This window comes from Psammomys obesus, unplaced genomic scaffold (assembly GCF_907164565.1).
Source record: "Psammomys obesus unplaced genomic scaffold, mPsaObe1.curated_primary_1811, whole genome shotgun sequence".
Lineage (NCBI taxonomy): Eukaryota > Metazoa > Chordata > Mammalia > Rodentia > Muridae > Psammomys > Psammomys obesus.
In genome coordinates this window covers 2,588,656-2,611,614 of record NW_026596089.1, presented here as the reverse complement: position 1 = coordinate 2,611,614, position 22,959 = coordinate 2,588,656, and the positions used below count along the sequence as shown (strand labels likewise).

General features: G+C 41.0%; 1 protein-coding gene across 1 annotated transcript; it reads right to left on the bottom strand.

The window, feature by feature from the left end:
* Window positions 1-340: 340 nt before the first annotated feature.
* Window positions 341-21,977, bottom strand: Ltv1 (LTV1 ribosome biogenesis factor). Its single transcript, XM_055627731.1, has 11 exons — window positions 21,845-21,977; window positions 20,927-21,058; window positions 19,548-19,718; window positions 7,737-7,824; window positions 5,245-5,374; window positions 4,688-4,940; window positions 2,629-2,756; window positions 1,771-1,910; window positions 1,417-1,469; window positions 871-1,071; window positions 341-739 (listed from the first exon to the last, which is right to left on the bottom strand). Exons 1-11 carry the CDS (start codon window positions 21,845-21,847, stop codon window positions 629-631), a joined length of 1,410 nt encoding a protein of 469 aa, XP_055483706.1. The 5' UTR covers window positions 21,848-21,977; the 3' UTR covers window positions 341-628.
* Between the last annotated feature and the right edge of the window lie 982 nt (window positions 21,978-22,959).

The window sequence follows — 22,959 nt, the reverse complement described above, 5'->3', positions numbered from 1 at the left end:
CCTAAATCCCAAAGGAAAAAAACCCATCTGGTCTCAGGGCAGGAAACCCCTGCCCTGACAACTGCAGGGCTCATCTCCACAGTCCTTTTGAAAGGGTCGCTTGTGTACACAGGAAAGTAAGTTTCTTACCCTGGAATCTTCTCAGGGATGCTCTTCTCACCACTGAGAATGAACCCAGCATTTCACAACTGAGCTTAAGCAGATCATGTCTCTACAGACGGCAAATTAAACCATGTAATTCCCAAGAAGGCGTGGAGAGCTTTCAAAGAAATATCTGAGAACATCTGCAGAGAACAACTCTGACAACCATACAAATAAATGAACACATCAATTCCGTTCATGTTGTGAAGACATTTTCCTTTAATTTATCCAAACATTTTACTTTCATGAAGTCATTTATTTCAGAGGAAATATAAGCTTACAATATTAAACTTAAAACATTACAGTATTTACAAGATAGCTGGCAAGAGAACCTCACTTGCATAAAAATACAAATCCTCTATTTTTCTCAGCTATTTGCATATAAAAATGATGGGGACAAGTTTACCGCTTTTAAGATCCTGGTTAATTATGGAGCATAATGAAAACCACCAAAACAGAAATACAACTTATACTGAATGTTCAACACCTATAGCTTTATCCCCTCAATATTTTTCTTCAAGTTCAGCAGCTCCTTTTCTTGCCTTCTTTTCTCCAGTTTGAATGCTAGCTTGTTAGCTTTCTTTTCAACTCTTCGTTCCTGTACAAGAGGATCTTTATGTTACTTGCATGTTTATACATTTATATGGAGAGACTACATCCACAAAAGAAAACTTATGCCACACCCTTTCAACAGCTCTTTGCAAGCCCTACAACAGAAGGCACCGTTACCTTCCGCTCCTCTTTTATGGCTTGCTTTCTTGCTCTTCTGTCCTCTTTGCTTTCATTTTTGGAACGTGGCTGGGTAGACACCTTGGGCAGATCACTGCCATTGATCATCTGCATTCGTTCAACCTGCTTTGCCGTGAGGCCTTTCTTAGGTAAAACACTGAGAGGTATTCCCGTTTTAGAAGATAGGTGGATTTGTTTGGGCTGAAACAAAGGTATAATAACACCAGAGTTATTTCCTATTCCTATTCAGCTCACAAATGTTGCACTATTGGTGCTTTTCCTAACAGCACTGCTAACCACAAAGAATAAAGTTACTGTGAGAAAGAGGATTAAAGACAAGCTTTTATTTGTATGTGTGTGCATCTGTACAAATGTATGGCATATGCATGGGTGCACCTGGAGGCCAGAAGAGGCCGTCAGATTCTCTGGAGCTGGAGTTACCACAGATGTGTGTTTGAACCAAACTCTGAAAGAGCAGGAAGTGACCTTGACTGTTAAGCCACCTCTCCATTCCTAAAAATGGAGCTCTAGGATCTCAATACTTACCTTTGGTTCATATTTGATAAGCTGTGGATGGTTGTATAAATTGGAGTATGTACCTTGAAAAGGAAGATAATATGTCACTTAAATATACTGTAAATTCATCAAAAGCACCTACAATTTACACTATATTCCTAATTTTGGTGTTTTCAGCATACAAAATCACTTTAGAGCCTCTCTGAAAACCATTTTGAAATTACTTATAACTCAGTAGTGACAGAACAGTCATATTCTTTCTAAGTCTTTCTCTAGCACAAACTCCCTCAATGGTTAACTTTTACTAAAACATATCTACTTTCCCACAATGACTTTAAATTACTTTTAGACTTTTGGCAGCTGACTGGACAGTGAGATACTTACTGCAAACAGATTCACAATCCCACTTCTCTTTGGCTCCCTGAAGAACTACAGTAGTGGTCTCTTCCTTTTCAGATTCATCAGGCTCATTCATTGGCAGCTCTTGATCCTCAAACGGCTCAAGAGTACTCAATTTTACACAACTTTTTTGGTACATTTTATAAAATGAAAAAAGGATAAAGAAAACATTAAATTCCATGTCACTAAAACAGCTACAGGGACAGAGCAATTTGAAATCCTATTCCTGTGCCTGCCATGTTCCTGGTCCATGTCTCTATAGCTATCCCTGCCCTACCCTTCCAGTGATTTTGCTCATTTGCTCTGGTAGATCTAGCTGCATCTGTGCAAGGTGACAGATTCTGTAAGATGAACATCAGCTGTTCATCTATCTCTCCAAAGTATGCGCAGAATTCCCTTAGAGCCTATGGCCCCTTTTGCAATATGGAAATTGCATGCTGCAGTGTTTCATGGAATAAGACCTGTTAGCACATTTTAAAACCCCATCTCTCAGATAAGAGTCACTTTGGTGCAGATGCTGACTGAGCAAATACTTCACTGCTGAGCTCTGCTAATCAACTGGAGAGAAGCTTATCTATTAGCCGTAACTATCCACTTTTTGGAACACCCACCACTTGAGATAAAAGAAGAAACCAGACACTAAGTTATGATTCTTCAGCCTAAAGCTAAAAGCACCATATTACTTTGCAACTCCAACATCTCTTCATATATTTATTATCTTTTACCATAACCTCCGAAATTGTACAATGATGTTAGATCAATAGGAGGAGACTTTGACTAGGTGGACCCAGGTCATTTGAAAGCAGGAAAACAAAGCCGCTCAAGAAGGAAGAGCTGTCATACTTCTCTGCCTTCTCCTTGTAGTAGTCATTCAAAACTTCCTGCAACCGACTGCTGTCTACTTGAATGGAACCTTCCAATTCTGCATTATCCAGAGCTCCAATTTCAACGTCATCATACTGTTCATAAAACTTGAATACAAACAACAACAAAAAAAGATGTCTTGAAAAACAAACCACTATGTATTTTTATTTGTATTAACTTTACTCTTACATAGTATTTCAATAGTACTAAAAGCTTACAGCTATCATGAGTGTATGAGGAGAGAGGAAGCACCACTGGCAATGCAGATAAGGCATTTTATTTTTTATAGCTTTATTTTTACATGTTTGAGTGTCTGCATGTACGAACATGGACCAGTGCGGCAGTGCATTTGGGACCAGAAGGCATAGGGTCCTCTGCAAGAGCATGATAGACTCTTAACCTGAGCCCCCTTTTCAGTCCCAAAGAAGACATATTTCAGGGTTTTATAGTTAGACTAAAAATGGGCTTCCAGTTAACATGAAAATAAAAGCACTTATTCTACTCAGATAGGACAGTAACATGTTATCCAGAGATCTTTGCCTCAGGACACTCTGAAGACAATTTCACATCCCTGAGTGATGCAGGCAAAATGATCACGCTGTTGGATAAAGCTTAATGCATAAACTTCACTTCTGTTCAGATGACATTTACTATTCAAAAGCCTATCTGAATACTCTATCTCCTCATGAGTGAGCATGCTTAACAGCTAGCCTCCCCTGACAGAGAAGAGAGAAACTAGCACTTCTGTGATATCGCAGCAAGGTTAGAACTTGTCTATTCCATACGCCTTGAAGGAAAGCATTCCCTCATTTGCTCACTGTTGTTGGGAAAGCATCATATCTTACTACTCGCCAGACACTACTACTACTTGAGTGCTTGAATGTATACTTGAGAATCTCTGCCTGTGGAGGAATGATATCCCAACTCAATACAAACTAACTTACAGCTAATGTACATGAATGAGCACAGTAGTAAGAGCTATAGCACAGAATGGGTGAAGAGATTCACACAGTATTGTAAACCAGGAGCTGGCCTGTCACAGAAGAGTCAAATCTGGAATAATTTAAGATTTAAAAGTATCTCATACCCTACTTTTTGTTTGTTTGTTCTTAGTGTTAGTTATAGCTGAAGAAACAATAACAAAAAGGAAATTTGTTTATGCTATGCCAGCCAACTCTTAGGAAATTTTGCAGATTAGAGTCAGATACAAAGGCAAAGAGGATGGACATCGGAGGAAGGAGAAAACAGGGAACAGAACAGGAGGCTACCAGAGAGGGCCTCTGAAAGGCTCTACCCCGCAGGGTATCGAGGCAGATGCTGAGACTTATAGCCAAACTTTGGGCAGAGTGCAGGGAATCTTATGAAAGAAGCGAGAGATGGTAAGACCTGGAGAGCGCAGGAGCTCCAAAAGGAGAGCAACAGAACTAAAATATCTGGGCACAGAGGTCTTTTCTGAGACTGATACTCCAGCCAAGGACCACTCAAGGAGATGACCTGGAACCCCTGCACAGAGGTAGCCCATGGCAGTTCAGTGTCCAAGTGGCCTCCATAATAATGGGAACAGAGACTGTCTTTGACAGGAACTGATTGGCCTGTTCTTTGATCACCTCACCTTGTGGGGGAAGCAGCCTTACCTGGCCACAGAGGAAGACAATGAAGCCATTCCTGATGAGTCCTGATAGACTAGGATCAGAGGGAAGGGGAGGAGGACCTCCCTTATTAGTGGACTGAGAAAGGGGCTCAGGTGGGGAAGAGGGAGAAGAGTAGGGTTGGGAGGGGATGAGGGAGGGAACTACAGGGGGGATACAAAGTGAATAAACTGTAATTAATAAAAATAAATTAAAAAACAAAAACCTCAGAGAAAGATGTCAGGATGTTAAACCAGTCAACTCTTGGAACCTAAGAGCTTTTTCGATGCCCAGGGTGCTGCTCTGGGTGATGTTAATATGAAATGCAGTTTCTAGTTCTGCTGGTTTTAACTTTGGCTCCAGATTTCCTCAGCATGGAGAACACTCAGTGACATCTCTCAAGGACTCACCTTCTCAAACCTCTCATCATGCAGAGTCAGCTGTTCATTTCTCCTCATGACTGACGATGTCATGGAGTATTCTGTGAAACGGCTTTTGGTTTCCTCTTCCCAAAACAGGTGCTTTTTGATGGTTTCCTGAGGTGAACCTGGGACAGATACCTCACCTCCATCTGACAGTGGGCCTGCAGAGCTACAGCCATCATCGCTCCCTTCCTCATTGTCCACATCTTCCCATTCATTGCCATCTTCACTCTCTGATTCCCTAAAGCCAACAGGTCATAAATCAAAAGAACTTAGAAGAAACAACAGAGCAAAGCAACTTTGTAAAGCTGGAGCTTCTGCGGGAGGTTCTAGAGGAAGTGGGACTCAGGTGCACTGAACTCATCTGGCATGGTAGGAAAAGAAACCAGCCAACAGGATTCTGTGATTTTAGCTCCAGATATTGATAGTATGGCTCAAATGTAACTATGTTCTGCTCTAATACTGACATCTTGGACTACATGTTCTCAAAACTGTCTTCCTACTAGAGCGTGGTTCCCCTCCCACTAGAGAAGTCACACACATACATCCTCTCTCCTCCCATTGGCTTGTTGGCCTGAAGAATGAAGTCATCTTCAAGAAGGTTTTCTGGGTCATCAAAGTCAAAATCGTCATCAAGAGCAGCAACAATATCAGGATCAAAATCTAGTCGAGGGCCTAAAAGGAAAAGAGACACTGAGCAAAACTGGTGTCTTTAATCCCAGCATTCAGGAAGGTCACTGTGAGCCGGATGGCAGCCTGGGCTACACTGCTACAAAGAAAACAAAACAAGCCCCCAGGCCCTCTGGCCTCTCTGGGGGGTATGAAGAAAGCATAGTCCATTTACTTTATACAATCTGATTTATTTACATACTGCAAATAGAACAAAGATTGAAAAAATTAAGTCCATTTTCAGTAAAGAGAATTTTAAAATACCCATTATTCTTCAATATTTCCTAGTAAAAACACTTCCATTTTGAATTATTTTGACTTTCTAAGCGAAACTCCTAAATTTTCACTTGAAGAAAGAATCCAGGCTTCAAATTCATTTATTAGAAATAAATGTTTGGTGACTTTCACATGTTCACAAATATGGACTACAAATTTTAATGAATCCCAGCTGTTTTCTTCAGCTATATAATTCTATTTAAGGAAAATATTTAAAGTTCAAACTTTTCATTTGACATGCCTGCCAATAATGTCTGCTATGCCACCCCTGCCTACTTCTCCAGCTGCATTTTTTATTCATTCTTTCATACCATTCCAGAATGCTAAAATGTATACAGTATCTGGTATTTCTACTCTCTCATTTTACAGGTAGTTTTCTGTCTGGAACATCTTTTTACCAGCCTTCTCTCCTTTCTCCTTCCACCTGCTTTCTACATCAGAAAGCAACTGGGTTCAGGGATGTAGTTCATGAGTAGAACAACCACAAAAGCAACAAGCCAACTCTGATATTCTCTTGAAACCTTTGCCCAGCTTCCCAAGGCCAGGTCTGGTGCCCCTTAAATTTATTCTCCTATGTCACAACTGTAATATCTCATTTAGTATCTTTCTAACAGACAGAAATTCTCTCAGGTTAGGGACTATGCTTTACATTGGTTTAACTCAAGACTGTACTATACACTGGCCACTCCATAGAATAAATTAATGAAAGAATGTTACAAGGGCAACTGTTGGTTGCCTTAGGAAAAAATACTAAATACTGCTTCTGCAGACCTTCATTTTAAACTATTACAATGGTGGTACTGAAAGTTTTCTTTAAAAACTACTTTCAGTTCATCTTGAGTGAATCTCAAAATGTGTTTCTTCCAAACGCTTATATATGCTATTGTTCAAAATTATAAGGAATAATGATAATCACTGTTATCTTCATAAGAGAGCACATGAACTTCCCTTTCTAGGTTTCCACATTCTTCACCAAATGAGACCTATAAAAACCTATGAGGTTGATGCATAATACAAAACTATGCTGGCCACAATCAATTCCTCTTCATCTTTATTATCCAAATTCTAGACTTCTCTCAATTGTTTCAACTCTTCATTGTGCTTCTTTTTGTTTAACACAACTTAACTCAAATGAAAACTTAAAGAAGTTAGAGTCTTTCTTTAATGGATAAGACCTGTGAACCACAGCATCAACACTGAGCAGCACAAGATACGTAAGGATACAGCAGTGGTACTTACAGTGTTGGGGTAACTAACAGTCACTCAGTTAGACGTAAGACAACTTAAACAGGAGAAAATTTATTTCCGGTACTGTAAATTTAGCCAAGTACTGAGAAGTGGTGAGGTCATGAACCCTTGAGGAAAATCTACTGCTGTCAGTCCATTCCTAAATCAGTGTTAATTCCCAACTGCATTCTGAATTCCCGTTCTCACATGCACAGACATGTGCAGTTCCCACTGCAGTTCCCACCATCAAAGAAGCCTCTCACTGAAGTAGACAAGAGACCAACACAGAAAGCCACAACTGGTCCAAATGCAGAGAACAACTCACTGTGGAGTGGCCAGACCCAACTGGTAGATTTACAACAGAACCCCTACACCTACAGCTCAAGAAACATCAAGGAAGGGGGTTGAAAAGACTTTTAGATGCCTATTATAAGGTAGTGTTTTCTATACAACAGGAGTTGCACCCATAGAACTGTAACCATATAGTTACCTAAATAAGATCCATACAAAAAAGAATGCCAGGTGACCTCCCAATATAGATGGTGGAAGAATATCACTAGCTGCACCCCTAGATCGAGAGCTACAGTTGACGGCTGCTGATAGAGGAAGAACCAGCCTTCTCCAGGAAGAACCTTCCACAGTCCAAGCGGTCATCCCTAAACATACACACATGGACAACATGAAGTGGATCCAGCAGCCTATATTTACATATACAAATATATGTAACAATAATTAAAGAATAAGAGGTCATGAAGTTAATGGGGAGCAGGGGAAGAGAATGTGGGGGGTGGAAATCATGTACATATAGTACTCATGGACGTAATAGTCCAATTATAAAATAAACATTACAAAAAGTTAAACTCACCTGAAATTGGAGCCGCTTTGTTTAACAATCCAACATCTTCCTCAAACTCTGATGCAAACACTGATGAAGGCAACTTAATTCCAGTGCTCTTGAAAAAAAAAAAAAAAGACACAGTTGTTAGGTTTATTTAGAAAATACTGTTCAGTTACTGTACTAGATTGAAAAGTATGCTTTCAAAATTCATGTCCACCCAGCCAGCCTGAGGCTGCGACCATACTTGAAATAAGGTTTGTTATGGCTTATTTCCTATGAAATACTGCAATTTACTCATCACCAAAAACATTAATATGAGACCAGATGAACCTTAACAGTTGATCAGTGCTCAGTCTTCATGAATGAATTAAGCTATTCACGGTACTAATGGAGCAACAAGCTGGAGATGGTCTGCTATGAAGGCCAGTTGGATGGGTCCCTCACATGTTCTAAATGTTCTTTACTTCCTAGGTCTATTGTCAGCAAGAAGGCCACAACCATATGTATTCTCGTGATCTCAAATATGAGTTTAGTGGCTGGCTTGCCACGTAAAAGGGAGAATGAGATGGGAAAATGGAGATAGACTGGAATGAGGCAACCACAGGTCAAGGACTGTTGGCAGGCTTTGAAAACTAAGAGTTAGATGAGTAACAGAATCTTCTTGAGTCCCCAAGAAGGAACTGGGCCTGCCAAGAGCTTGGTTTCAGACTTCTGGCCTCCAGGCCTGAGGGAATAACTGTCTGTTATAAATTTGTGGTGATCTCTTCCCAGTCTCAGCAGGCTGTTATCACTGCATCCCTGATCTCCCACGTGTGACAGCATACATTCTCAACATTCCAGCATCATCCTAACAGGGACCCTTTCAGGTATTTCACAGCTACTTTATACACTATTCCACAGAACCTCCAAGCTTTTAGCATGGACATCTCAGTGGAAACACAGAAGCCCTGAAATTGAAGAGCTACATGCCTGAATTTAGCCACTAAGAGGACCCAGGATCTAACCCACATTTACAAGTCTACCTAACTGGAGCCTCAAAAGTAATACATTTTTTTCCCTCTTATACTAGAGATAACATCCCATAATCCAGCAATGGCATGAAGGTCAAAAGCATCTCTGTCCCTACATCCCTCTCAACTCTTGTGCACAATTTCACTCCTTTCCTTTGGGCAACATCTTATGTGTATTTAACCAAGTCATTGCAAAGCTACTCCATTAGTCAATTTCTAATTCGACCTTCTTATCTCTGCCATATGTGACCTGCCTGCACTTTGAACAGGTCTTGATTTCTCAAGGCTCTGTAAGAACCAAGCCTACTCTAGGTATCCAAATGTCTGTACCTTGGCAAAAGAGTACAGAACTCAAGCCCAGTTCCTCACTGTCATGCAGTAATTAAATATAATTTAGTGGGCATACATAATCCTGTCACTATGACCCAGTCTGTTCCCGGCTGAAATGTTCTTCTCAGGTAGTACATTTGATGGTCAGCTCAGCTCATTTCCTCCTGCATAAAGCTGTTCCTAGAATTTTCTTTTGTGTAAACCCTTTGCTCCTCAATCTTTACACTATGCAATCTACTTAATACACATACTCTTGATGACCTGTTAGCTTTAATTTCCTCTCCTCCATCAATCAGTATGTGAAGGTGTTCACAAATGCTATGTTCATGTGTGCCTCCCAGCTCACCCACCCTACCCTGAGTCCAATAGCAAGAATGACATCAAGACAGATACTGTCCCTGGCCCACAAGGAGTACTGTAGCTGGGCAGTGATGCATGCCTGGCTTTCCACCTCTGAGGAAGTCGAGGCAGGCAGCACCAGAGTTCCAGGCTGGCCTAGCGAACATGTAAAGAACCTGTCTGAGGGAAGATGGAAACGGACTCCAAATAGAAGCTCCCTTCTGAGATAATGAAGCAAAGGCTCATAACTGCAGTGCACACACAGCAAGCTGTTAGGGCATCTAAAATGAGATTCCCAGTGCCATAAATATGGGTTAACATGGGCTTTTTTTTTTTTTTTTCCCCCATTGTAAAGCCATTTCAAAACAGAACAAAACAAAAAAGGTCTCATTATGTAGTGAAAGCTGGTCTGGAACTCAGAAACTTGCCTGTCTCTCACTCCCAAGTTCTAGGATTAAAGGTGTGCACCACCATTCCTAGCTAAAGTCAGGTTTTTTGCTTTGTTTTAAAACAGCTTTACCAAGACATTATTTGCATGCTTTATAATTCATATATCAAATCCAAGATGGCGGCAACCAGCATGCACCATATCTGAGGGGCAGAGGATCTGAAACTCCGAAATTGGTGAATGGAGGGGCAGCTGAACCCAGAACATAGACATTGAGGCTTCCTGGGAAAAAGGGGACAAACCGTGAGCTGAGACCATTTGGTTTCAGGTCACCCAAGGACTTCTCGGGGTACTGAGAGTGATGAATACTCAATCCCCAGGCACTTCCCCTTGAAGGGCCTTCCTACTCCCTCCTCGGCAAGGGCAGAGGTGGCCTGCTATGCCCACAGCACCTAGCACAGAGCACAGGGCCAACCAGGTCTGTGGCTCCCCAGGGACTTCCAGAAGGCATCTGTACCAGCCTCCCAGTTTTGCCGCTGTGGCTGGATTCCCAGTGGACTGCTATACCAGCCCCCAAGTTCTGTAGCTGCAACACCACTAAGCTGATGCATCACCTACACTCACATTCACCCCTAAAGGATCAAATCTGAGACCCTGTTCTTTCTAATTGGACATGCTAGACAGTGATTGTGACTTCGAGTGCCTACAGAGCCCCAGATCCAGGGTCCCTGTACGCTAACAGCCAAATATTGAATCTTCCACCCACAGCCCCATTGTGGGCAACATAGGGATTCTTAGGACAGCATTCTCAACATTGAAGGCCCTGTTCTGTGGGTCTACTAGTGGAGTCCAGGCAAACAATTCCTGAAGCCCAGACAGATCTGGATACCAGGCCTGCTGGCCACTGAGGTATTCAGGAAATCTGTGCATGCGTATTGTACCTGCGAACTGCAGAACAGTGCCTGCGAACAGCGCCAACATCCTCAAAGGGTGCCAGCATCCACACCTCTTCCTGCGCCTGACCCCACCCCCAGCCCCACATTCCAAGCATCTATACTCTCTAGCACCCTGTCCTTCAGGGCACACTTCCACACACACTTCTATGCTTGCTCGCCTGTACTTGTGCATCTGCACCTGCAGACCTCCCTCTCCCTTAGATACAGCTAAAACATCAATACACACTCTCAAACCAGTGGACCTCCCTCATCTTCCTGAAGAATTCCAGACACCAGAGAAAGATGGACCCAGTCTGAAGTACAGACTCCAGGAACAAACAGTGAAGGTTACGGATAAGCAAATGGCAAGAGGTCGGCGTAAGAACACACACAACAAAAATCAGGATATCATGGCTTCACCAGCAAACCCCAAAATCAATGGATATTTCAATTCACTGGAAACACAGGAAAAAGACTTTAAAGCTATGCTTTTCCAGTTATTAGAGGAACATAAAGAGAAAAAAAAAACAAAGCTCTCAAACAAATACAGGCCAAACAAATAGAGGCACAAGTAGAGGCACAGTTAGTGTCATATAGAGAGGAAATGAACAACAACAACAAAAAAATAGAAGCCATCATAGAAAGTCAGGAATCCACATTCAAACAGATGAAGGAAATGGTGCAAGGCATGAAAACAGAATTAGATTCAATAAAGAAAACACAAACTGAGAATACCCTGGAGCTGGAGAACTTAGAGAAAAGATGAGGAACCACACAAAGGTAAGCAGTACCAACAGAATATAAGAGATGGAAGACAGAATCTCAAGCTCTGAAGATACATTTGCAGAAATTAATACTTCTTTCAAAGAAAAAGTAAAATTGGAAAAGTTACAAACACAAAATATCCAAGAAATCAAGGATGGCATAAAAAGATGAAATCTAAGAATAACAGGAATAGATGAAAAAGAAGATTCCAGGCTCCAAGGTCCAGAAAATATTTTCAAGAAAATCATAGAAGAAAGTTTTCCCAACTTAAAGAAAGAGATGTCCATAAATATACCAGAGGCCTACAGAACACCAAATAGACTAGACTAGAAAAGAAACTCTTCATGTCACATCATAGTCAAAACACTAAACCTACAGAATAAAGTAAAAATATTAAAAGCAGCAAGGGAAAAAGGCCAAGCAACATATAAAGGTAGACCTATCAGAATCACACCAGATTTCTCAAAAGAAACTATGAAAGCCAGAAGGGCCTGGGCAGATGTCATGCAGACTTTTAAGGTACCACAGATGCCAACCCAGACTATACCCACCAAAGCTTTCAGTCAACATAGATGGAGAAAACAAAATATTCCATGACAAAACTAAACTTAAACAATATCTACATAACAACCCAGCCCTACAGAAGACACTAGAAGGAAAACTCTAATCCGAAGAAAACAACTATACCCAAGAAAACATAGGACATAGATAACTTCACAACAACAACAAAAAAAACAATTTAAAAAAACAACAACAACAAGAAATGAAACACAGTAATACCACCAACTCCACAATAAAAGGAACTAACATTCATTGGTCACTATTATCTATCAACATCAATGGACTCAACTCTCCAATAAAAAGACATAGACTAACATAATGGTTGCAGAAACAGGATCCAACATTCTGCTTCATCCACCTCTGCAACACACCTTTGCAACAAAGATAAACACTACCTCAGAGTAAAGGGCTGGTAAAATGTTTTTCAAGCAAATGGACCCACAAAACAAACTGGGGTATCTATCCTAATATCTAATAAAATAGTCTTTCAACCAAAATTAATCAAAAATGATAAGGGCAGGCACTTCATTCTTGTCAAAGGAAAAATCCACCAGGAGGACATCACAACTCTGAACATCTATGCCCCAAATACAAGAGTGCCTACATTTGTAAATGAAACATTATTAAAGCTTAAATCACACATCGATCCCAACACCTTAATAGTGGCAGACTTCAACACTACACTCTCACCAAGGGAAAGATCATCTAGACAGAAGCTAAATAAGGAAAAAAAGGCACTTACAGAGGTCCTAAATCAAATGGACCTAACAGATGTCTACACAACTTTTTACCCAAATTCAAAAGAGTATACCTTCTTTTCAGCACCTCATGGCACTTTCTCCAAAATAGATCATTTAGTTGGTCACAAAGCAAGTCTCAAGAGATACAAGAATACTGAAATAATCCCTTTTATTCTATCTGACCTTTTATTAATTCTATGGATTAAGCTGGATCTCAACAACAACAGAAATAGCAAAAAGCCAACACACACTGTACAAAACTGAACAACTTGCTACTCAATGACAACTGGGTTAGGGAAGAAATAAAGAAAGAAATTAAAGACTTCCTAGAATTCAATGAAAATGAAGGTACAACATACCCCAATTTATGGGATACAACGAAAGCAGTGCTAAGAGGAAAAATCATAGCACTAAGTGCCTTCAAGAAGAAATTCAAAACACCTCATATAAACAACTTAATGGCCCTAGGGGGAAAAAAAAAAAAGCAGACACACCTAAGAGAAGTAGACAGCTGGAAATAATCAAACTGAGGGCTGAAATCAATCAATTACAATCAAATAAAACTATTCAAAGAACCAATGAAACCAAGAGCTGGTTCTTTGAGAAAATCAACAAGATAGACAAACCCAAAGCCAAACTAAAAGGCAGAGAGAAACTATTCAAATCAGCAAAACCAAAAATGAAAAGGGAGACATAACAGCAGACACTGAGGAAATCCAAACAATCATTAGGTCTTACTACAAAAGCTTATGTGTCATGAAATTTGAAAATATAAATAAAATGGACAATTTAATTTTGGAATTTACCAAAATAAATCAAGATCAGATAGAAAGATTGAATAGTCCTATATTCCTCAAGAAAATAGAAGCAGTCATGAAAAGTCTCCCTTCCAAAAAAAGCCCTGGGCCTAATGGTTTCAGCGCACAATTCTACCGGACCTTCAGAGAAGAGCTAACTCCAATTCTCTTAAAACTATACCACAATATAGAAACAGAAGGAACATTACCAAACTGATTCTATGAAGCCACAGTCACCGTGATACCTAAACCACACAAAGACCAACTCCCCCCCCCCAATAAAAAAAAAGAGAACTTCAGACCCATCTCTCTTATAAACATTGGTGGAAAAATAATAAAACAATTGCAAACTGAAACCAAGAACACATCAAAGATATCATCCACCATGACCAAATAGGCTTCATCCCAGGCATGCAGGAGCAGTACAATATATGGAAATCCATCAATGTAATCCACCATATAAACAAACTGAAGGAGAAAAACCACATGATCATCTCCTTAGATGCCGAAAAAGCATTTGACAAAATTCAACACCCATTCATATTTAAAGTATTGGTGAGATCAGGGACACAGGGCACATACCTAAACAGAGTAAAGACAATATACAGCAAACCTATAGCCAACATCAAACTAAACAGAGAGAAACTTAAATCAATCCCACTGAAATCAGGGACAAGGCAAGGCTGCCCACTGTCTCCATATCTCTTCAACATAGTACTTGAAGTCCTACCTAGAGCAATAAAACAACAAAAGATCAAGGGGATACAAATCAGAAAGGAGGAAGTCAAAGTATGACTATTTGCAGATGATATGATAGTATAAATAAGCGACCCCAAAAATTCAATCAGAGAACTACTTCAGCTGATGAACACCTTCAGCAAAGTGGCTGGATACAAAATTAACTCAAAAAAAATCAGTAGTCCTCCTGTATACAAAAGAGAAAAGGGCTGAGAAAGAAACTAGGGAAACAACACCCTTCACAATAGCCACTAATCACACGAAGTACCTTGGTGTGACACTAACCAAGCAAGTGAAAAACCTGTTTGAAAAAAACAAAAAAAAAAAAAAAAATCAAGTCTCTGAAGAAAGAAATTGTAGAAGATACCAGAAGATGGAAAGATCTTCTATGCTCATGGAACAGTAGTATTAACATAGTGAAAATGGCCAAAAGCAATCTACAGATTCAATGAAATTCCCATCAAAATACCAGCACAATTCTTTACACAACGTATAAGAAAAATTCTCAACTTCATATGGAAAAACAAAGAACCCAGAATTGCTGAAACAATCCTGTACAACAATAGATCTTCTGGAGGTATCTTCATCTCTGTTCTCAAGCTGTTCTACAGAGCAATAGTTATAAAAAACTGCATGGTACTGGCATAGAAATAGAATGGTAGATTAATGGAAACAAATAGAAAACCCAGCAAAGGAGAAAACAGGGAACAAGTTAGGAGCCTGCCACAGAGGGCCTCTGAAAGGCTCTGCCCTGCAGACTATCAAAGCAGATGCTAAGACTTATGGCCAACTGTTGGGCAGAGTGCAGGGAATCTTATGAAAGAAGTTGGAAATAGCAAGATCTGGAGAGGACAAGAGCTCCACAAGGAGAGCAACAAAACCAAAAAATATGAGCACAGGGGTCTTTCCTAAGACTGATACTTCAACCAAGTACCATGCATGGAGATAACCTAGAACCCTTACACAGATGTAGCCCATGGCAGTTCAGTGTCCAAATGGGTTCCATAGTAATGGGAACAAAGATTGTCTCTGATATGAACTGATTGGCCTGCTCTTTCATCACCTCACTCTGAGGGGGGAGCAGCCTTACCGGGCCACAAAGGAAGACAATGCAGCCACTCCTGATGAGACCTAATAGACTAGGATCAGGAGGAAGGAAAAGAAGACCTTCCCTATCAGTGGACTTGGGGAGAGGTATGCATGGAGAAGGGAGAGGAAGGGAAAGGTTGGGAGGGGAGATGGGAGGGAGCTACAAGGGGGATACAAAGTGAATAAAGTGTAATTAATAAAAAATTAAAAAAAAATATATATATATGTATATACATATATTAAAGAAGACCCAGCAATAAACCCACACACCTCCAGATACTTAATTTTTGACCAAAAAGCCAAAACCATACAACGGAAAAAAGACTGCATCTTTAACAAATGGTGCTGGTCTAACATGTAGAAAAATGCAAATAGATCCGTATTTATCATCCTGCACAAAACTAAAGTCCAAGTGGATCAAAGATCTCAACATAAACCCAGACACACTAAATCCATTAGAAGAAAAAGTGGGGAAGAGCCTAGAACTCATTGGCACAGGAGACAACTTTCTGAACAGAACACCAACAGTACAGGCTCTAAGATCAACAATCAGTAAGTGGGACCTCATGAAACCGAAAAGCTTTGTAAAGCAAAGGACAATGTTGTCAGAACAAAATGACAGCCTACACACTGGGAAAGGATCTTCACCAACCCTATATCTGACAGAGGTCTAATATCCAGAATACATAAAGAACTTAAGAACTTAAAACACCATCAAACCAAGTAACCCAATTTAAAAAATGGGGTTCAGAGCTAAACAGATAATTCTCAATAGAGGAATATCGAATGGCAGAGAAACAATTAAAGAAATGCGCAACATCCTTAGTAATCAAATCCAAAGCAAATCAAAATGACCCTGAGATTTTACCTGACACCCATCAGAATGGCTAAGATCAAAAACTCAAGTGACAACACATGCTGGAGAGGGTGTGAAAAAAGAAGAACCCTCCTCCATTGCTGGTGGGAACGTATACTTGTACAACCAGTTTGGAAATCAATCTGGAGCTTTCTCAGACAATGAGGAATAGCGCTTCCTTAAGATCCAGCTATACCACTCCTAGGCATATATCCAAAATATATGCAAGTACACAACAAAGACATTTGCTCAACCATGTTCACAGCAGTTTCATTCATAATAGCCAGAACCTGGAAACAACCCAGATGCCCTCAACGGAGGAATGGATACAGAAATTGTGGTACATCTACACAATGGAATACTACTCAGCAATTAAAAACAGGGAAATCATGAAATTTGCAGGCAAATGGTGGGATCTAGAAAAAGATCATCCTGAGTGAGCTATCCCAGAAGCAGAAAGACACACACGGTATATACTCACTTATAAGTAGATATTAGAAATATAATATAGGATAAACATACTACAATCTGTATAACTAAAGAAGCTAAGCAGCTAAGCAAGGAGGACCCTGGGTTAGATGATCAATCCTCACTCAGAAAAACAAATGGGATGGGACACTGGAAGAAGAAAAAAAACAGGGCAGCAGAATAGGAGCTTACCACAGACGGCCTCTGAAAGATACTACCCATCAGTATATCAAAGCAGATGCTGAGACTCATACCAAACTTTTGGCAGAGTGCAGGAAAGAAGGGGGAGATAGTAAGACCTGGAGAGGATAGGAGCTCCACAAGGCAAGCAACAGAACTAAAATACCTGGGCACAGGGGTCTTTTCTGAGACTGATACTCCAACCAAGGGCCATGCCTGGAGATAACCTAGAACCCCTGCACATATGTAGCCCGTGGCAGCTCAGTAATCCAAGTGGAAATCCCTAGTAAGGGGAAGAGGGTCTGTCTCTGACATGAACTCAGTGGCTGGCTCTCTGATCACCTCCCCCTGAGGGGGGAAGCAGTCTTGCCAGGCCACAGAGGAGGACAATGCGGCCAGTCCTGATGAGACCGGATAAGCTAGGGTCAGATGGAAGGGAGAAGGACCTCCCTATCAGTGGACTTGGAGAGAAGCATGGGAGGAGATGAGGGAGGGAGGGTGGGGTTGGAAGGGGCTGAAGGAGGGGGCTACAGCTCTAATAAAAAATGAATAAACTGTAATTAATACAAAAAAATAAAGAATAATTAATATATCAACACATACAATTTTGTGGTCCTTTGTCTATTACATTGTATCATCATCATCATCATCACTACTGTGTCATCTGTGTAGGTCAGAGACAACTTTATGGAGCTGGTGCTCTTTCCACCTTATATGGGGTCTGGGGATTGAGTTTAGGCTATCAGTCTGAGAAAAGCCCTTACCCAGTGACCCTGTATTAATAATTTAAGACTGTGTTAACCAATGCTGATGGTGCAAGCTTGAATGAAATCCCTACACACAGGAGAAATAAACAAAAAAAGCTATCTTTACATGTTCACTTAAAGCAAGGTCTTACTATGCAGCCTTGCTGGCTAGGAATTCAGTGCGCAGACCAGACTGACCTTGAACTCAGAGATCATCGTGCCTCTGCTTCTTGGATGCTGGGATTAAAGCTATGCACCATCAGAATTACCATTTGTTATTTTTAAAGCAAGTCTTGAATTGGGGTTTTCTGTTACTTTCAACAGAGAATATCTACTATCTTGTCCTAATCAACAACAAAAAAGACAAAAAAATATCTTTTTTGAGACTTTTTAAAGGTTACTGTGCTTCTTAAAATTCTAAGACTCAAGAGGGATTTAGTAAATGTATCCATGGAATTTTTTTGAAGTTTTAAAAAGTAGTCACATAATCAAGTAAATGACAGTTCCAATGACGATCACTTTCCTCTCAGGTGGGTGTGTTTATTTTAATGGTTGTAGCGATTCCCGGCTCTGCTGGGTTCTCAGCTCTTTTCTCATAGCAGTAATTACACTGTCTTGTGAGAATCAGGGCAAGCTCAAGCAGCCACACCTACATCGCCTTCTGCACTGCATTTCACTCTGTCCCTATGAAGCACTCTGACAGAGTCAAATTTAAAAGGGCTTTAAGCCAGTTTTACAAAATAAAATCAGTGGCACCTATGCCATTTCTTCTTCCGTTATCATGTATGCATTTTCATATATGCAGATCAAATGACATCTTTGTTTTTAAGTAGTTTTACTTGTTTGTATAAACACAAATGAACTGCCCACTTAATAGCTTTATTTTGTTAAAAAAAAAAAGTGAATTCTCTTACCCAAAATAAATTAAAGATTAAAAGCTAAACTGTTTGTTAGAATTCATGCTGAACATGCTGTGACTTTACTAAAACGTTCCTTCTCAGAAAGAGAAAGCAGTTGAGCAGGAGACCTAGTCTCCCTCAGTGGGGCACAGAAGGGAAGGGGCAGTAAGAACCCTGCTACTAAGGTAACAGCATAGAGGAGGGGCAAGAGAAGCTGGATCTGTCTAGGGAGGTGGTGGTGCCATGTGGGCCCATACAAGAGACTAAACTGACAGCTCCAGTTATCACCTCTTTCTTCAGGACAATTTCCTGAACCCTGACTCTTTCATCTCCCTAGCAATGAGCTTTGCCCCGGAAGAGTTAAGATCCTACCTTTCCTCAGAAGACACCTTGCCATTTTTCTTCTTTGGCTGAAAACCCCAATGAATGTCTTTTCCTTTTTACGTGCTGGGTGGTAGCATGCAAAAGCAGCACTTTCAACATAAACAGGTGCACCTGGGACTTACACAAGTAGCACTGGGTACATACATGCTTGTCTGTATTTAAAGGGTAAAGTATAATACAGTGGACTGCACGTTTGCTGAGAAGATTAACAGTCATTTCATTACAACCAGTTCATGCTGTTGTCTTCACGTTACCTGGGAGTTTTCACTAAAGTGTTAAAAGATCAACAAATTTCAACCTATAGCAGTTTTTGGTTACAAAACGTTAGAATACAAAATGCCCTGTTCCCCCCCCCCCAATGGAAAATGCTGTCTATCATGACTCAAAGTTCTGAACCTGACAAAAGGCTATTAACCTTGACACCAGCTACCAGAGAAGTGGCCTATGATTTCCTGATGGTTTAGATACACAAACATCCATCCAATTTTTAGGTAGAGACTCTGTTCTTCAAACTGACACCATTTACTGCCCCAAGGTTATTGACTTAAAAATGAGGCATCTCTACTCATTGCTGCACAGTTTCACATTTCGAGGGCTAAGTAAGAAAGCTTACTGGAAAGCCTGAGGTTTCATCTTGCTCATCATGGTTGTATGTGCTGAAGGCGGTGCTGGGAATAAGCTCTGCAGGCCCAGAAGGCTCCTTCAGGTGTTGCAAGTAGTCGTAGTCATCATCGAAGAAGACACCATACTTCCTCTGTTCTGCTCGTCTTTCTTCATTATTTACCTTGGATAATGAGATGGAATTAGCTACCCTGCCATGGATAAGGCCAGGACCCTTAAAGAGAGCAGGAGGTTAATGGTACATGAATACTGGCTAACAAGAATCACTAATTCTTGACAGATATCAAAACTACAGAGCTTCCAAACCAGAGTGCTACATAAAATTTAAATGGAATGAAAATAAGCCAGAATGAGGCAGACAATCAGAACCCATGAATATAAGACAAGACTGGAAAATGCACCAAGCCCTTGACCCAAAGACTCAAAGACACACACACACACACACAAGAATAAAAACAATTCTTTGAACTAGACAATTCTGTACAACTCCACGTAAGAAATATAAGTAACACACACTCAAAATGTAGTTGGAAGGTTAGAAGATTTGGGGACTTTGACAGTAAGTACAGTTTCTTGTATTTATAAGCAAAGAAAACTTTTCAGTGGTGTAGGGGGTGGCTTTAATGAAAAGCTAAACAAAGGCCAATGCCCCCCCCCATACTTGAAACATTTAAAATTTTTTCTTTTTTAATGAGTGTTTGGACTACATGTATGTGTGCCTGGTATATATACACAGAGGACAAGAGGGTATCTGATCTCCCTGGAACAGTTGTTACAGATGGTTATGAGTTTACATATAGGTGTGGGGAACTGAACATGAGCCCTCTTCAAGAGCAGCAAGTACTCTTATGAACTGAGCCATCTTTCCAGCATCCCCAATAGTTTCATAGTCTACATCTTCAACAAGTGTAAGGTTACAAGAGCTAGCTTTTTCAAAGCTCCTGTAAGATTACCAAAGCTACTCATGAGCTCAGATGTTTTCTATTTCATGAGTGACTAGGAAGCAGAAATTCAAACTGAAGGCTACTGTAACATGGCAGAACCCAAGAGAAAGCAGAGACTGAGTACACAGCCAGACTTTATATAATACACAATGTAGGTTGTGCGCTAGTAAACTTTACTAAGATTCTGTAAGGTCTCTTTATTTAATAATCTCAAAAATGCTTTATCCTGTCAATCAAAACAAATATACGATATCAAATGTCAGCACACAGATGAGAAACTGAGTCACAGTTCCTTTCCCAGAGACCAGTTTCTGGGGGTGCAGTTAAGGGACAACGTGCTTGTTAGGCATGTGTATGTCCCCTGGTTCCATCTTCAGCACCACAAAACCAGCACCCACCCAGCTTAGCACTCCAGGGCAGGACCTACCTTCTGTGCAGGCAACAGAACTCTCTGGGGTGCAGTCTCATCCGCTGCTAAGGGATCTCGCTGGCTCCGGTGTACCAGGTGAAAAGACAGAGCGTTCTTCTTATCTATAAAGGGCTTTTTCTTTCTGTGAGGCTATAAAATAATCAGCAAAGGTCAATAAAACAGAACCCCAAAACAGCGGACAACTCCACAACCACACATACCTTCAGTAAGTATGTGAAGGCTGAACAGATTTGTCAAGTTTGCACATTTAAGCCAGACAAGCCTCCCTGTCTTCTGAAAGATCCATACTTTCCTTCTCCAGCAAACACTGGATGGGCACCTCCTATGCGACACCTGATCAGAGGGGCTGGGAATATGGCAGTGGGGCAGTCTGGGAAACTCTCAGTTTTGGGCAAGCAAATCAATAAGATAACGACCTAGTGAGGAAAAAAATCAAACAGGCTGAAGTGCAAATGCCTGAAGTCCTTTATAATGGGTGCTCTGGGAGAAGCCTGCCAAAAGAAAATGTAGAGACTGGTATTTCATCTACTAACTCCTATATAAAACCAGGACACAGACAACTAATGTTTAGATTCATTACTCCTCGATAAATTTTTATTTGCTTTTCAACACTGGGTCTTGTAAAGTCGAGATGTCAACCAGGTGTTCCATGAGGATCCCGGAAGCAGGGGGCGTCTATGTCACAGGTACTGAGTTAACCTAAGCGGTCAGAATTTTACAACTCCTGGAGTTTTGCAAAAGGGAAACAAACCATCCCTTCTTCTTTCAAAGTCCTCCGGGAGTGACGAAGGTGACCGGTTTCGGGTCACCACACCGTGCTACCAGTGGCCTAAGCTAGCCGCTTTGCAGGGAGCGGCAAACACAGACATAAGCGGAACCCGCCGGCTCCCGCCCGGAGCACCGCGGCTTTCTCACCATGATGAGGCAGGGACTCCCTCTCCGGAACCGCGGAAGCCAAACCGCGGCTCACCTGTCTCTCCCCGCAGAGCCACACGTGGATACACAGGTTCAGGATGGCGTCACACGACGGCGTGGCAATGGGCCAATCGCCGAGTTGCTGCTGTACTGAAGCCGGAAGTGGCGTATCGGAGTCCTCGGAACGCTCGCGGGAACTTCCGGGAGGCGGGACTAGCAGGACCTTCTAAGTGGGTGGGTCTTTTCTAGGAGGAGTTAGTGGCGTGAGTTCTACCTGATGGTGGACTTCCAGACCCAATCCTTGGAAGGTGAACGAAACATTATCATTGAAGATATTCCTTACTATCCCTAACTGAGAACAAAGCCAACTCTGTGCAAGCTCTTGGAAGGAAGGTGGCCACTTCCCTGGCTTCAGTAGCACAGATCTAATAGGCAGAGCAGACATCATCAAGGTCTTCATTTTTTATATTTTGATGAACAACCCCCAACCGTACCTTTAACACTCTCCCTAAGACTATTTGTTTTAGGAGCATTTGATGTAATAAAATACATTCGGAAGCTCTGCTGATTGCATATTTTCTAAGATGAAAACAAATAATCCCAAGGTTGTTCCGTTTTGTTTGTTTGTTTTTGAGACACTGTTACATGTAGCCCAGCCTCCTGTCCAACCTGAAGTACGGATCCTCTTACTGTTACCCGGTCTGCTTAAATCCAATATGACTCAAACTTCAGGTCAATGCAGATAACAAAAATTTATTGTAATCAAGCAGCTACTGACCAGCCTGGCCCCAAATTCAGAGATGGCGCCTGCCTCTGCCTCCCAAATGCTGGGGTTAAAAACGTGCAATAACATTCTCAGCTAAAGACCTTTCCTTTCTTTAGTTTTTGTTTTGTTTGTTTATTTTTCTGAGATAGGATCTCACTATGTAGCGCTGGCTGTCCTGGAATTCACTATGTAGACCAAGCTGGCTTCGAAAAAGATACACTTGCCTCTGTCTATGGAGTTCTGGGATTAGATTTATAATTCTGAAAAGAAAATTAATAGAAGTCCACATGTCCACTTCCACTTGCATAGTTAATCAGGGCATTTCAAATCTGTGTTCTTGGATGTGGCA